This window comes from Stegodyphus dumicola, chromosome X1, assembly GCF_044657685.1.
Source record: "Stegodyphus dumicola isolate Sdum_Otavi_A_Nest chromosome X1, ASM4465768v1".
NCBI lineage: Eukaryota > Metazoa > Arthropoda > Arachnida > Araneae > Eresidae > Stegodyphus > Stegodyphus dumicola.
This window is the reverse complement of record NC_140780.1, coordinates 53,932,853-53,949,052: the sequence shown is the minus strand read 5'-3', so window position 1 is coordinate 53,949,052 and position 16,200 is coordinate 53,932,853. Positions and strand designations below refer to the sequence as shown.

The following is a 16,200-nucleotide window of genomic DNA, read 5'->3' as shown; positions in this document are numbered from 1 at the left end:
TGCTTAGTTGTAGAGTCTAATGCAAGAGACGTGAAATATGTGCAATGCCCTCGCCGGAATTCAAACACCGAACCTCCCAGTTACGCGTCGGATGTCCTAACCAATTACATCGCAGAGAAACGCGGGAAGCAGGGAGAAAATATATAGTGAGCAAATTACGTATGGTAGATATTGCGGACGGGATATATTAGGTTATAAGAAAGATGCATAATAACAATCGTCGATTATTTGTTTGTTTAAGTTTCATTATCAAGTATGTATGGTAATTTGATGCAAAAGTTTAGCTATGGAACTTTGAACTGGAGATGATATGCTGAGCTGTTATTAAATTTGAGGTTGATAAAATAATGCAAACATATACAGAATTGCTGTTTGAAGAGAAAAGCATATTCATCAACAAATATAGCAATTCCCAAATTATATTAGTGTAAAAGACTTGAAAGATCAACTTTTCTGTTGCAAATTACGCAATAAATTACGTGGTAGACATGAAAATCAGAATTGAAGCACAGTATTTTGCGCTTAAATGATGAAGTGAAACATATTAGCGGGAAATAGAATACGATACATAAAAGTATAGAATCATGCAGCAAAAGATTTTATAAAAAAGCGTAGCATTGGTAAAAGTCTCTTAGTGTCGTCCTAAGAGGAAGAAAACAAACATATGGTAAGGGATATGACCTCCCTTAAATGCGGTGTTTGCATTGCACTTTCTCTCTGTATCCAAAAACAGATGAATGAACAATTCTTGAAGTAAGAGTATCCATTCCTTAATAAAGTTCTTATAACTTAAAATTCTTTAATAAGAATTTGTTTCATTTATTGCCTTTTCGCCGATGTATGCAATTGGGCGGAAAAGACGTATCCTCAAAGCATACATCTTATTTCCTGTAAATTTCATATCAGGAGAGTGGCAAGTCTCTACTCTAGGTGATATCCTCATTTTATAGCAGCATTAGTATGATTTCTTCTGGCGTTATCATTCATAAAAACAAAATCTGCATTAATGGCATCTAAAAGCGGATGCATGCAGAGGAAGGTCATTTACTTATAATATCAAAAGCCATTAACGGCACGTTCATCGAAAATGTGGAAATCAGTGTGGCTATTCTGTATAACGCTTTCAGAAGCAAGCGCGCAAGGACAACAGTTAACTCTTTCCATGAAGTAACAAGGATAAAATTGTGTCTCCACCTCTCTAGACAGCAGTTGGCGTCCATATTATTGGTGATAATGAAATGATTCTTGTTTGTAAAGAAGGCGTGAGCCCAACAGATAATGCGTCCAAACTTTGCGCTCCTTAGGATAGTCTAAACGCTGCCGCCTATGGGCGACCGTCAATGTAATACTCATGACGACGGGTGAATAAGTTCATGATGACAGGCAACTTTTATGACGGCTTCTGGACACAGCAAACCGCAACACTCTTGTAGATCATCAACTGGTGTCTGTCTCCTTTCCTCTGCAGAATGGTATGCCAGTCATCCATTGACTTTTTTTCCTTGACTAGGACAAGTCGTTCTCACATCTGTATCGAAGTTTTGGAAGACTTTCCAAGTACTTGGTCACCAACCTTGCGGTAAATACTAAAATCTTGAGCTACACACGTCATGCTACTCCCCTACTCAAGTGTACCTATCATTTTTGCTGATCTGAAGTCGTTCAGATGATTACGTTTAATTACATTACACATACGATTCAGTTGTATTTGTAATGAAATGTCTTTAATTAACCCATCAGCCTCTCTTTACTAGTCGCCATGGCTTGTGCACACCTACTTCAGGCGTTTTGCGCGTTCTCCCTTGACTTTTAATATCTACTTAAAGTGTTGCGCTCTATTGTAATTCTCGCATTTTAAAGAATTTTAATCTACATAAAGTAGATTTATACATATATACTGCGTGTTTGAGAAACTTTTCGCCGAAAATGTTGTACGAGTAACATTTTCAAGTGTGTCTTTTCAGCTGACTATAATGTGATCTCTAAATTCACGCCTAACACTTTCTTCACCCTCTTATTCAAATGTCTTCCACATTCAATGAGGAATATTATTTGCAATTAAATAAAGCTAAAAATTTTCAGAGATAAATAATTATCTTTCTTCCAAAGTCATATGATTAACTGCATCTAACTCTTCACTTTGCTACATAAACTCACTATGTAAATTTGTTGTTCGATAAAGCCAAGGACGTCTCCTTATTTGGGTGACTCTTGGTAAGCAGAATCGAATAATCTAACCTAACTTAACCTAACTGTAGTCGCTTGAGATATGTTTTTGCCTTTCTGAACACTAAAGTGATAAGGGGAGCATATAAATTAATGTCTTAATACGCAGGAGAAACTTTGAGCAAGCAGTTTATTTATTACATATCATAAAGTAAGACAATAAAACTCATGCTTAACTTTCTTTTCATCAAAGCGGTGTATTCTCTAGCTGTTTCGTATTCGGTGACACGTAACTGGTAAATGTCACAGGTTAATGCATTTCTGAATGTCGATTCACTATAATTACATGCTGCTTTACAACTTTTCAATTGTCTTTTCTCTCCTATCACAGAGCGTTGCAGAGTTACGTTTGATAATCTTCCTAGTTTTATTGCAAGGGTAACTTTATGCGACTGCTTCCATAAGGCTGGGCTCACCCATTTTATTACAGACTTTCTTTTGTATGCAATCTAGTACAGTTCCTTTGGATATAAAGGAAACGTATTTGGACTCTCTTTTTTATCCTGTATTTAAGCACATCTTCAAAAATTAAGGATAATACAAATTTGAAATGAATCCCTTGCTAAATACATGCAACAAATGTATCTGAAATGATAAATAAATATCTATAAATTTTGTGGAATAAAACAAAAGTTCTCACATGCTTGGTTGTGCTACTAGAAACAAAATTTAAAAAATTGCTTAGGTGAAGTAAATACATTTCTTCACCAAACATATATTTTTAATTACGGAAAAAATGGTTATTTTTTTGCATGCATTTTAATGGAAAATGATATGGGCCTTGTTCTTAATTTAAGCTCATAACGTGCAGATAGTTAGAAATAATACGATAAGCCTTTATGATGCTTAGGAGAAAGGGCTTTTGTAAGGCTTGTAACTGCTTTTTCTTCCTTCCGTTCACTGAAAGTGTTCATATATCTGTCCCATTGTTTACAATAAGTGTTATTAAAAATTAATATAGAATGTTTTGGATGTGGGGCTCCAATCTTAATTTGAGTTCTCATGCGTTTGAAATGTTGGAAGCTTTCAGATATGCGGAGTTCATAGATATGATGTTATAGGCATATGGAATTGCTAATTTTAACGGGAAACCACTGTGAGCTTGTACTGGAAGCGCTGCCTGATGAGGCATATTCCGAATCATCAGACGTTTGCACGGTTGCAGAAAGTATTATATGAAATAGATTTTGTCGAAAGACGTGTTATGAATAGGAAATAGATAGCAAAGACACATTTAAGTTGAAGGGATGATGATCAATGGAATAGCTAGAATTTGATTTTGGGTGGTGAAATCTCCATCATCATGTCAAAGTTACCTCATGTTAGAGTTACCGTTGCTCCATTTTTTTATTTATAATTTTGACATTTAAATTGAATTTAATCTAAAAATCATATATCTGCACATCTCAGATTATTTCAATACAACACATGATATTCATTCGATTGTTTTTATTCCATTGTGCTATTAATAGGAAAAGATTAATGAAATACCAGTGAACAATGCAAAAATACTTCTAAATTTTTAGCATTTCAAAGATATTCGTAAATTAGTTTTTTAATTTACGTTAAACATATATTAATGTTTATTCTGAGTTTTTTATATTTAATCTCCTTCTTTTCAACAACAAGCACCATCTAAATAAGTCCTTTTTACATATGCTATTTCCTAAACAATGTTTTAGATACGTTAACGCAGAAAGCGATATTTCCGTGATGCATGAGCTAACCCCTTCTGTTATTACGATTTTTAAAAAATTGAAATATTAGGAAAATTCACCTTATTTTAAGTCTTTAAAGCTTCTATTGCAGATAAACTATTTTTTCCTCTTGATAGGATTTCCTTTGGCAAACCTGATATTAGCATTTGAAATGCCAATATTACAATCCCAAAATTCAGAAGAATATACAAGTATATTTAAAAGTATTTCGCGTTTCTCGTCATATTTAGATTGGAGAGGGAGTTTATTCTTTCAAGGAATTAAAATATTAAACTAATTTAATATTTCTTTATATTTAATAAAACGTCTTTTTAAGTGCAAGATCGCATCATCGAAAAAATTATTAAAATTTGATATTCGAAAATAGGATTATGTTTATTTAGTTATAATATTAAAACAACGTTTGCTTACTTGCCTATTGTGGAAGAAAAATATCAAATTCTTCTTCATTTATTTACTGCAGAACTTCAGCCTACTCTGAATATAAATCGCGCTGAATTATTTTTCTGAATTATCAGGAATTTCTTGTAGTTCTTTTAAAATCTTGTCACATAATTGAATTGCTGCAGTGAGATCTGTCTATTTCGATTGTAAAATCCTACATAATCGCAGTGTTTATGAAAATATTTTTGCAACAGAATATAAAGCACTCACAAAAGCAGAACATTTCAATAGCTTCAAGAATATGTACTCCTCAGAAAATGATTCCTTATCATTCCAATTCTTTACTGTTTTTTGAGAGTGAAACAAAGTTTTTAGTAATTTTACTTTAAGTATAATAGATTTGCATCCCCCTATCCAACAAGTGATATGAATTTTTTTCCAAAATTCTTTTTCTCAAAAATTAGTACGAATTTGGTATATTTTCTAGGAAAACATAATTTTTTGCGGTGTTCATAAAAGAATACCATTATTCTATCACTTATATGCAATTAAGAACATCTTTAACATGCCCTGCAGCAGAAATTGCAAATTGAGAGAATAAGAAGAATAGTGCGTATAAAAAGCTGAATAAAATTTTCCTCTCACTAGATTGCACGCCCCTGAATATCCCGGATATGGCTGCGGAAGCTTTTATGTATTTCAGATCTAAGCCTATTGATGTCATATTATCTATAATGACATTAAGGTCCGGACAGTACAGGTACGAATTATGGAAAAATTTCTATTAAAATAGTTTTTCTTTCGAGTTCTTCCACATATCTCACACAAACAGATGCTTGCGGTTGTAAAGAAATGGTCTGTAGTTTTATCAGTGTTACTGGAAGCACTTGCATTTAATTAAATTAGTTATTAGTTATTAACTAATAAAAATAATTATTAGTTAATAGTTAGAAATTATTTATTATTTTATTATTATTATTATTTATTAGTTAAAGATACCATTTGTTTTCGATAATTATTCGATGTTTCTCTTTAAATTATGGGCAAATCAGTATAATTAAAAAAGTATTATAACGTTGTAAAGTTTCCAAAACAAACAAAAATGACACGTATTGCAATAATAAATCAAAACTGAAGTTCTAACAAAAGTATAATAAAGTAAAAGTATATATATATAAGTGTTTCTTAACTTTGCTGACTGTCCTTTCTTCATCAGATCACGAAACTTAGCAATTACCACAAAATCATTATTAAAACCCAGTAATAAAATGTTTTATACTATAGTCAGAGGGGATAAACTTACAATAGTAGAACTGATAACAGCTCACTATACTTAGAAAATTAACTTTTTTTTTAAATTTATTGAAAATAAAACATTTTAGAGGGAAGGAGTAAATATAATTAAAATAAAAAGATAATACTATGTATCGAGCATTATTTAACCATAAAATGATTAGGCAAAGCAATAACTTTGTATTTGGCGCAGAGTTTAGTCACAAATAAAAGGTTGTTCTTTTACCTAATTTTACGCATGTTTCTCTTCTCTTTCGTAAACTTTTTATCGGAAATAAAACTTCATTTGAAGTTTCAAGTGAAAAATCTCAATGTACAGCAGGACAAACGTAATTCATCTTTTCAAAGAGTAACTTATTCTGTGCTCTCTAATTAGTTCAATATTCTCGAATAAAAAAATGAGAAGACTCCCGTCTTGCATTTTATGTATTTATAAATACAGAAAAAAAGCAATTTATAAGAAATACTTTGAAAGCGCATTTGGGTGGAAAAGATTTGAATTAAATTCATTAAAGGAAGTTGAGATATTTTCTTTCACCATCTCACGCACAAATTCGATAAGCTAGCATGATTTTTAAGAGTTCTACTTTAGTTGGGCACTGCGTTAATGATTTAGCTTTTGCCAATCTGCAAACAAATTCTTTCCTTCTGACCTATAAAAACTTTTAATAAAAGAACTTTTTTAATTTTTTTTTCTATTTCTTGCGCTGGGGCCCTTTTAAATTCCAGACTTGATTTTTCCAAGCATAAGCTTTTGCTGACTTATTTGTGAAAACTGTTTATCCTAATTATTATTACCCTAACGTAGTCATAAATTATTTTAAGCTAATGTCGCTTTTCAAATTATTTCCTGACACTATTTATTTTTCAAGATATTCATGTACTTAAAGATTTTTATCTCGTAATTTTACATTCGATATTTCTTAAAATGATGTATGAGGAACTGTTTAAAAGTTTTAAAGCATGTTTTTTAAACGAAAGCTAGAAATAAAAGAAACATATTCTTGATACATAATATTTAAGAACAAACAAAAAATCCAAATCTGAGATTAAGTGCACAACAATTAATGCATATTTTTAAAGTTAAAATAATACTGCATTTTTTTAAACTTCGATTCAGTTTAACTCAGCCTGTATCAAAGTTATCTAGTCTACTAATAACTTAAGCTTTATATTCCATTTTAAAACATTTTAGTAGATTTTCTTTTCCTATGATGTTACTTAATTAAAAAATCTTTCTTAAGTTAAACGGAATAGGCAATGTTAATTACAAGATTCTAATACATTTTAATTTCGTTTAAATTTAGTGCTACAACAAAATTTAGTGCAACACGTAATGAAGCTAAAATTGTCCTGATAAAAAGCTTCAAATATTATCTATCGCTATTTTCTTAACAATATACTAAGGTTCTTACTATCTACAGAAGACAGTTGTGTACTTTCGTAATTTCATAATACGAATTTTACGCTTAAAATGGTAGCCAGGTAGACCACTGAACAGTAGTAGTTTGACTTACTCTCAAACCTAGGCGAACGGGCTAAAGTATGAAGTTTCCGTGTTTTTGTCATGTATAACGCCAATTACCCTTACGAGAAATCATACACAATAGCATCCTTGCCTTAACAATAGCATGATTTGCCTTAACCAATTAACAAACTACCATAAACCGTCCCCCTGAGGCGCCCTTCTTCAAAATTAAGGGAAAAACTGAGCAAAAACATACTGTCACCTGCCTGGTGCTCAAGACCAACGGCAGACGCGGTCTTATACTCCTTGCCACGATGAATTTCGTGCGCTTGTTCTGATGTCAGTGTCAGGCAAGTGCGATAAGTCACAACAACAACAGGAAGTAATTTTATAAATGCCCTAAAATATTTTCTTAATTAATGAAAATATTTTACAAAAAACCAATGCAAAAGTAATACTCCTCTACTAAAACTCTCCTCTTTGAAACTTTTATTTAATTTTCACTTTAGTTGTAACTGAAGTAAGTAAAATAAATCTGACTCGCTAGTTAATTACAAATGTAATCAAAGGATTAATTATTCCTTCCTATTAGAAAATGGACTCAAACTTTTCTGAGAGAATGAAAACTAATTCAGTGTTAGCTAAATGCAGAAAAATATATCATCCATAAATCATACTTCTAATTCTTAATTAGCTCTATGCTTTAAGACGCTCTAAACTTCCTAATAATTTTAGAGCGAAGCTCATATAAAATGCACATCCAAATTTTAAACAAATTAAACGAAAATTTAACACTGAATTTTTAATAGTGATGTAAAATGAAAGACAGAGAATGGTGAGCTAAACATTTTAGTTAAAAGAATTCAAATGTGGCATCTAACAGTAAAAAACGAAACCAGAAAATTATTAATATTACACATTATGACCATTTAAATGAAGTAAATAACATTTTCTGGTAATGATTTTCCATTAAGCAATATGATTGAAAATAATCCTAAGTAGATAAATTAAATATCATTGATTGTGTCAGTATATTTATTTTAATTCCCCTTTTTCTTCAGGTAAGAAAAAAAATCAGCAGCATTTGTATTACATTTATAAATATTTCTTTCAAAGTTTTCGAGAAGTTTATTTCTCAAAGGCTATAATTTACAGTGATGAAAACGACGAAGTTTGACATGTGAATATTTAATCTATGACAGCAATGGAACTCCATTTGCAACGTTCGTTCAAATTACCTCAATATAATAATCCTGGTTGTCACAGGTATCGAATTTTCTAGACCAGGCGTATCTCGTTATGTACCCTCTCCTTTTGAGACTTAGTAGCTGACAGTCATCATGGTCATCCACGGTGACATATCCAATTTCGTCCGTGTAAATATCCTGAAACACAGTAATAAGCACTTTTTAGTAAAATAAGCATAATAAAAGGAACTGAATCTGTTTTTGTATGATAGAAACAAGCAGAGAGATACGTTTAAGATATAGTGGATAATGACGATGTTTTTAGAAGCGATTCTCTAGAGGCACGCTAAACATAAGCAGACCTTTTATTTGTATTAGTTTGCTTATTGAATTATGAGATCAAAGTTCATTTTTATGCTTATTTTGTATTTTGAATGTACAATAGTGTTACGTGCGTACGGTTTCGTTACGAAATGAATGCACAAGTCCAATGAAAAATGAACAAAATTTATTATTATCACAAAATGCTTAAATTCCCTCAGATATTCTTTCAGTTTTACAATATCTCACAGTAGTTATCTTTTAACTACTCAACCGTTCAACAGAAGTTAATTCAAAACAGCTAAAGAAAGCCTATCCGCGAATTCGCTACAATCAACAAGAGTAGTTTTCTAAACAAACTCTTAAAACAACAGCGAACTAACTAAAATCACTGACTAACTGAATTGAGAGGTTTTCCTCCTTTTTATAAGATTTTTAAATCGCGCGCGAGAACTTTCTGGAACTTTCTCGAAATCAAAAAGAGATGTTTATTAAATGTTACATGCACGCGCTCTTGTATTTTCAATTTTCCGGCTTAGCTTTCTTTTAATGTTCGTCACGCGCTGCACTGCGCGGGAAATAAAACCATTTAATTTACAATTCAACTAACATAAGCTATTTAAATACAAATCCGTAACAGTAGTATCCAGATTTAGAAAAAAAAATTTCTAGTTATAAAAATAAAATGTTTTCCTGTGTATAAACAATGAATATATATTTTTTTTAAACGGCATGTCTTTAATAGGGACTAAAAAGCATTTTTCTTTCTCTTTATAAATTCGGCTTATCCACAGGTTATTATAAATTAGTATTAAATTCAAATTAATTTTAGCTAAATGTGAGATTTTCCATTTATTTATTGGCATTCATTTCAAGAACGAAAACGTTAGTTAATGAAACGAAGATACGTGATGCCAGTTTCAATGTTTCCTTCCGGTGTGCATTGGAAAAACGGATTATCTCATGAAAAAGTATAAAAAGTGTTTGATAAATCACAGCAAAACTGACTAGTATGGTTACATCTGCTAGAAGTAATTAATAATTACTCTATTTTTTAAGCCATATAAAGGGTTAGTTATAATTATTATTACAGGCAGTTATTAAATTTGCTTTTTTTTATTTTCGAGTTTCAATATATGTTAATAATTTTACTCGATATATCATTTAGTATAAAACTCATGGTTCAGATCCTCCCTCCGAGCATAGTTCAAAATTCAAACCCTTCTTTCGAAATACATATATCCGACTGAAATGCACATTTATAATTTTAACTAATCATTTTATACCTAAAAATAAAAAAGCACTAAAAATTAGTAGCAAAACATATTGACGAATTTTTCTTCAAAATTTACTTAGTACAGACGTAATCTGCAGTTTTTAAGCCATGATGCTAACTGCAGGAATATTTTATCCATATTCTTCAAACATTGAAGTGTCTTCATCACTTTCGCTTTCAAAGTTTGTGTAAATAAAACCCTTGTAAGATTCTACCTAAGTTAACTTTACTTGCCTGCTAGATATTTACTTGAATTGTGAAGCGACTATTTATTAAGTTGAAACTGTATCAATAAGAAGACGCAGGAAGAGTGAAAAGTCCCTTGTATTCAACTCAAGAAAGAATTTACAGACGGTACTCCTGGTACTTGGGAACTTAGCCAATACTTTAAGGTGTAACTCAAAATAGAAATATAAAATTAAAACTGAGTTAAATAATTAGTCGAAGCTGTGCTGAGATAATTAACGCAAGTTGGCTCTTAATTCTACTACAGACGTACACAAACCGGCAATTAATATACACTGCCATAAAATAACAAACTAATACGTTTAAAACTAAATACGTCTTTACACCCTCTTAAGGGAAATAGACCTTTCCGACAGCGAAAAAACAATAAAATTTCCTTTATTAATAATCCTACTATTATCGTAGTAAAACTCATTGCAGATTCAAAATGTTTTACTTTTAGGAACTTCACAGTATTATTATTATGTTATAGTAAGATCTTAATTTTTATTCTCAATGCTATATTTTCGCGAAAAGGCTTGACGGGTCCTTCAAGTGACAAATTTCAGGCACATGATCGGACTTAGATGAGCATAAACATTTTTCTTATGCATGAAACCACTTCGAATTTACATTGATATTTGCAAATATGTTCAAAACTTTAAGTGAATATATTTTTATTTTAACATGCAGAAATTTTTTAATTCAAAAAATGTTAATTCTTAGAATATGTAGCATATTTTTAGGTAAAATCAGGTTCTCAATAATTCGTTTCTTCTTGGAGATGAACTTAATATATTCACTCAATGATTAATTTGCGTCCTGGTCGGAGCTAACGAAAGCATAAATACAGACGAAATAATAAGAGAGCTGGTTAGTTTATAAGATATTTTCTATCTCCTTCCAGCATGCTTTCGTGGTGTAACACTCGGCACATATTCGAGAGGTCCATGTTCGAGTTCCGAAGAGGACATTGTTCATTTTTTACATTTCCTGCTCTAAAAAATCCTAGTTCTCTCCAAATTAACATAAAACCTTTCAATTTAGAGACAAACGAATCCTCGTTCATAATATTTTTCTCTTCAACCGCCTTGACTAGGCCGGCATGCCGAAAACCATTTCGATGGTTGATCCTCTAGCAAGTCGTCAAGCGTTTCCTAGCGCTAGCATTGCTGATTGCTGTACTTCTTCAGAATGCTTAAAACGAGCTGCTTTTTAAAATGAAACTTCAAGTTCCTGATCCCCCATTGTTTTGTTAGTTGAAGCATTGAAGTAATAATAGGTGGCAAGAAAACAATCTACGTTTTCGCCTAATGTGTGAAATACAAATGTCGAGAAAGTGTAGAATCTGTGGTGTTTGGGCCAAAATTTCATTTACGTTCGTAGCTCTTCTCCAAGAGTTACAACGTCACTCATACCTTTCGATAATCTTTACAAGAAACAGAAAGAATTAGCAAAAATTAGTTTTAAGCATCTTGGCTTATGCGATTTTTCACTTACCAAAAATCTACATTGCTCTTGAGCCATTACGTTGGAGCACACAAGAACTATCACTCGCGCTTTTCCCTATCTTCCTCCAGCGCACCTTTGTTCTTTAAATTTTAATGCTTGGTTTGGCGTCATCTTATAGCCCATTTTCATCAGTAATGAAAATATATAATTTTTTTGTAGTGGGGCGAGATATCATCCGATTTTTTTCCAATTTCTCTGCATCAACTTATGAAGCACACTCTGATTCACGGAGGAATTTTCCTACATAATATTATATAATATTTCCATATAATATCCCTGAATATTCTGCTTCTAGAAGCTATTCAGCTATTCATTTGAACACAAAAGCTTATCTCTCCAGAGTATTTAGCAAATTCATTGCGCATTACCTGAAGCATTTGACCAGGTATTGTTGGATTGTGGCTTCTGTGAATGGTATACCATTTTCGAAATGCTTTTTCAACATCCTTATGCTCGGTCTTTCTAACTTTTACCTCATATGCAAATTCTTTCCATGAGCAGAAATTACGGAAGCATCATTTTCCGTGTGGTAGACTGTAGATTTTTGTAAACTGTAATTTCAAGTAGACATTTACTTCGTTACATCCATTCTACATTTTTCGAATCATGCTTGTTTTATTTTCAGTGTAGAATGGCATATAAAACTCGCCATGCGGATGAATTTTTGACAGAAATTTTCACTAATAGAGAGTGAAGAAAGTTTAATTGAAAAATATGTGAAATTTTACTCATCTAGGAAGACTGAAAAAGGTAAGATAATTTTACCAATCTCTTCTATCCAATATTAAATGAGAAGGCATTTATTTTCCACGAGCCATGAATGTCTGCAAAGCAACGGTGCAATAATCCTTATAAGAATAATCTGAATCTTAGGAAAGATCTAAAGAATGCAAAGAAACCCCTCAGTTTACAAGGCAGTCTTTTGGGCTGCGTTTGAAATGCTGGAACAAAACAACCATTAAAGATAAAGAAAATTTCATTCCGTAAAGAAGAATCACCTAGTACTTTGTTTACTAGAACATATTCATCATTTCTCCTCCCCACAGAATAGCGAAATTTTCAAAATTTTCATCACAGCTTCAGGTTTGGCTAGAACTTTTAACTTACAGATCAAAGAAATTGAAATGAAACAGAGAATCCATTCAGGTTCTTTGGCTCAGTGTTCATTTTATGACACAATATGACTTCTTAAAGTATGCTTATTCTGAGCCCTGGTTTCTCAAGAATTGACTTTTATGTGTGCTTCGCTTAGCCTTTGTTTAGAACTCGAAGAAAGATGAGGTGAAGGTAAAATACCTGTAATGGTGTCTGCTCCTGGTTAAATTGCCCCACTAATAGCTAAATGGTTAAAACCGCTTAATATTGATAGTTCACGCTAGATTAGAATATAGAAGAACAGGTTGGCTGCATAGTTGGTTTTTGAGGTTTTCCCCATGTGTAACGTGAGTACAAGCCTGTTTCCCTTAGAGAATCATTCAGGAAAGCATCTCTTCCCTAAGACAGATAGCCCTTGTATGCTTTCCCTTAGACAGATAGTCCTTGTATGCTTTGCCTTAGACAGATAGCCTTTGTATGCTTTGTTGTACCCAAATACCAACAAACAAAAACCCTCGCAATATTGCTTTTATATTTATAATTTTAATGGTTAAATATTTTCCATCGAAACTTGAATTAAAAAATAGAATTTTTCATAATTATTGACACTAAGCATTATGCACTATTTTATTCTTTCCAGTTATTTCTTGATTTTATGTATCTTTTTTAACTAATACAAGCATTGATTACCGTTCCAGCGTGCGACGGAAAAAGATAAAAATTAGGAGCTGGAATTTTATATCATTATCTTCCATGTTGCCTTTTATCCTTTAATTAGACAGGCAGTGTTTCACAGTTCTTGAGACAAAACGGACTATGTATAAATTAATAAATAATGCAGGAAATGATTCCTTTTTGGTTGGTAGGAAAAATAATGTTTTTTGAAAGCGACATAATTAAAAAAATTGCTAAAATTATTCATTTTTAATGAAGAACTTTATTTATCTTAACGTGGTATTCCAGCTAACACTAATATTCATTGTTTTTAGAACAAATTTATTCCAAGCATTCAAAATAGTTTCCACTGAAGGATTTTATAGTGAATATTTATTCTGTCACATAGTTTGACTGTTAGAGAAACATAGCAACAAGATCCTTATTTTTTCACATCTTTACATATGATTTTATATAGTAATAACTTACTTTTTCATTAAAACGTAAGTGTTAAAAACGGATAAGAGAGTAGCTTAAACTCATTAATGAAGTTACATTCTGTAAATTTCGAATCTAACTAATAAAATAAGAAAAGGAAACTTATTAAATAGAAAAAATTTACTACTATTCCATTTTCTTGATACAAGGGCAATTGTAACCCACATAATCAAGTATGAGAGGTTGTGCGTGTACATGACTTTAAAATTATATTTTTGCTTCCTGAAACTCTTTTTCATAATAATAATGATTATTAAAACGACTTATATAAACGTCTTACCCTTTACAAAAACAAGGTATTAAGATTTCCTTTGTAGCTTACCATTCTTGTCCCAAGTGTGTGATTTATTTCATTTACCATTAAAGATAATGTTTAACCATCATATTACATTATTATTAATTACTTTTTCCTTCACTTATTTTGAAGATAAAATTCTGGAGATAATTCTGATTGACTGTGTTTTAGGCGCATTTCTCTTCCTTTTCCCTTTTGTTTTATTTTAGACCATGGAGTTTTCCTTCTATAAAGAATGTTGTCAACAATTTAAATTCATAATTCCACTGTCAGACAGCAGTCAAAATGAAGCATACAGATACTAAAATAATACATAAATTAAAAAAACGAATTTATTCATTTAATGAATTGGAATAATTTAGATTAAACTTCGCTACAAGTTTGATTAGGGTAATACTAATATGACTGGGACAAATAAGAAAACAGTCAAACTTAGAAAGATTGCTTTGGGTAATGAAATTAGTTTCTAAGATGGAAAGAAACAAAGAATGTCTGCCTTTCGTTCTAATACGTCATTGTTCGGTTTTCTCTATAAAGTTTCATAATCGCTTCTGGCTAATGTAACTAAAACTGCGCCATTTTGTCTCAAACTGATTTCATGCTTTGAAAATGATCAGCTTCTATGTGTTTTTCAAAAGCCTCTTTTGAAAAACACATAGAAGCTGATCATTTTCAAAGCATTCTTCATTATGTTTTTAATCGAAATGCCCTGACGCTTTAAACTTAATGCATTCATCGGAAATGAAAAAAATCATTAGTCATTAAGCTTTCTTATCACCGAGAACATTGCCCAGGGGGCACCGACAGCGACCGAATTGCCGCTATCAGAAAAGAAGAGCTGCTTCCAATTTTGATAAAAAATCCTCAGGAATCGTATCCAAGGGTCTCTTTCGCAACTTGCCTACAATCAGACTCTCGAGAGCACTTTCGGCTTCACTGTTTTTATATCTCCTCATGCCGTATAAACACCGCACGCTTGCAAACATCCATGTCTTCTCCAGGATTCGAGTCTGGGCACAGGAAGATAGCAGTTGGCTTCCTTACGAACATTACATATTTATAGCGAAATCATAAGTTGCTTAACATTATATGCTACTATCCCATTATGATTAAATGAAAAATTACGTATGAAACTTTTGCTATGCAAGCAAAATATGCGTCAATGGAAATTTTTTTTTTCAAATAGAAATGACTTAGGGTGTAAAAATATTGTCAAATTTTAAAGCTTATTAATTATAACTGACACTCTGTTGTTCCTTAAACAAGCAAAAAAATCTGTCATATTTTTGTAACAATACTTTTAAGCCATAGTGAACGTTGGAATAGCATTTTTTCCTGCTTCCAGATTTTTAGACATATTTTAAAATGTCTCCTAAATAGTTGAAAAACGAGTAAAAGTCTTTATGGTAGATATCTGCTGCAAATTCAGAAGATCAAAATGACATAAATGTCTTTTCCTTAAATTCACAAGGAAATGCTTTCGAACCCATGATCGCAATCCACTTAACGGTAAAAGGAATAACGAGAGGTGTGCAGGAATTTTGAATTTTAGAAGCTGTGAGGGCTATCAGTTCGGTATACGCTAATAAACTGATTTATATGTAGCTCTGAAAATAAAAGCAAATAATATGCTTCGCACTATGATAGTGCTAATTTCTTCAAACTAAATTCACTGGGGAATTTTGGGGAACTAAATTCACTGGGGAACACTTCACTGGGGAATTTTGAACTCAGTAGTTCCTCTGGAATTTACACTTATCACAAGCCTAAGTTTCCTATGAAAATTCGGGTTAATGCTCTTGGGAATTAATGTTAAGATTTAAACTTTTCTGAATAGAGATCAATTTATCCTTAACGTACGTGATTAACAGTATTAATGCGCACTTCACAGATCAAAGCTTTAAATTAAATCCTGTTTACATAACTCAAATTAAGATCTATACGTTCAGCTTCCAATAGCTATGGAATCTCCTAATCTTAAAAATCGTAACTTTACACTGTTTTAATGAAAGCAAAGCTTTACGAATATCGTGCAGCAAATATACTAG

General features: G+C 31.8%; 1 protein-coding gene across 1 annotated transcript in view; it reads right to left on the bottom strand.

Moving 5' to 3' along the window:
* The window catches only part of Tbh (Tyramine beta hydroxylase), a 179,272-nt gene that overhangs the window by 147,509 nt on the left and 15,563 nt on the right, over positions 1-16,200 (bottom strand). The window contains exon 2 of the mRNA XM_035351496.2: positions 8,328-8,474. Coding sequence (XP_035207387.1) covers positions 8,328-8,474 — 147 coding nt within the window. The remainder of the gene's footprint in view (positions 1-8,327; positions 8,475-16,200) is intronic.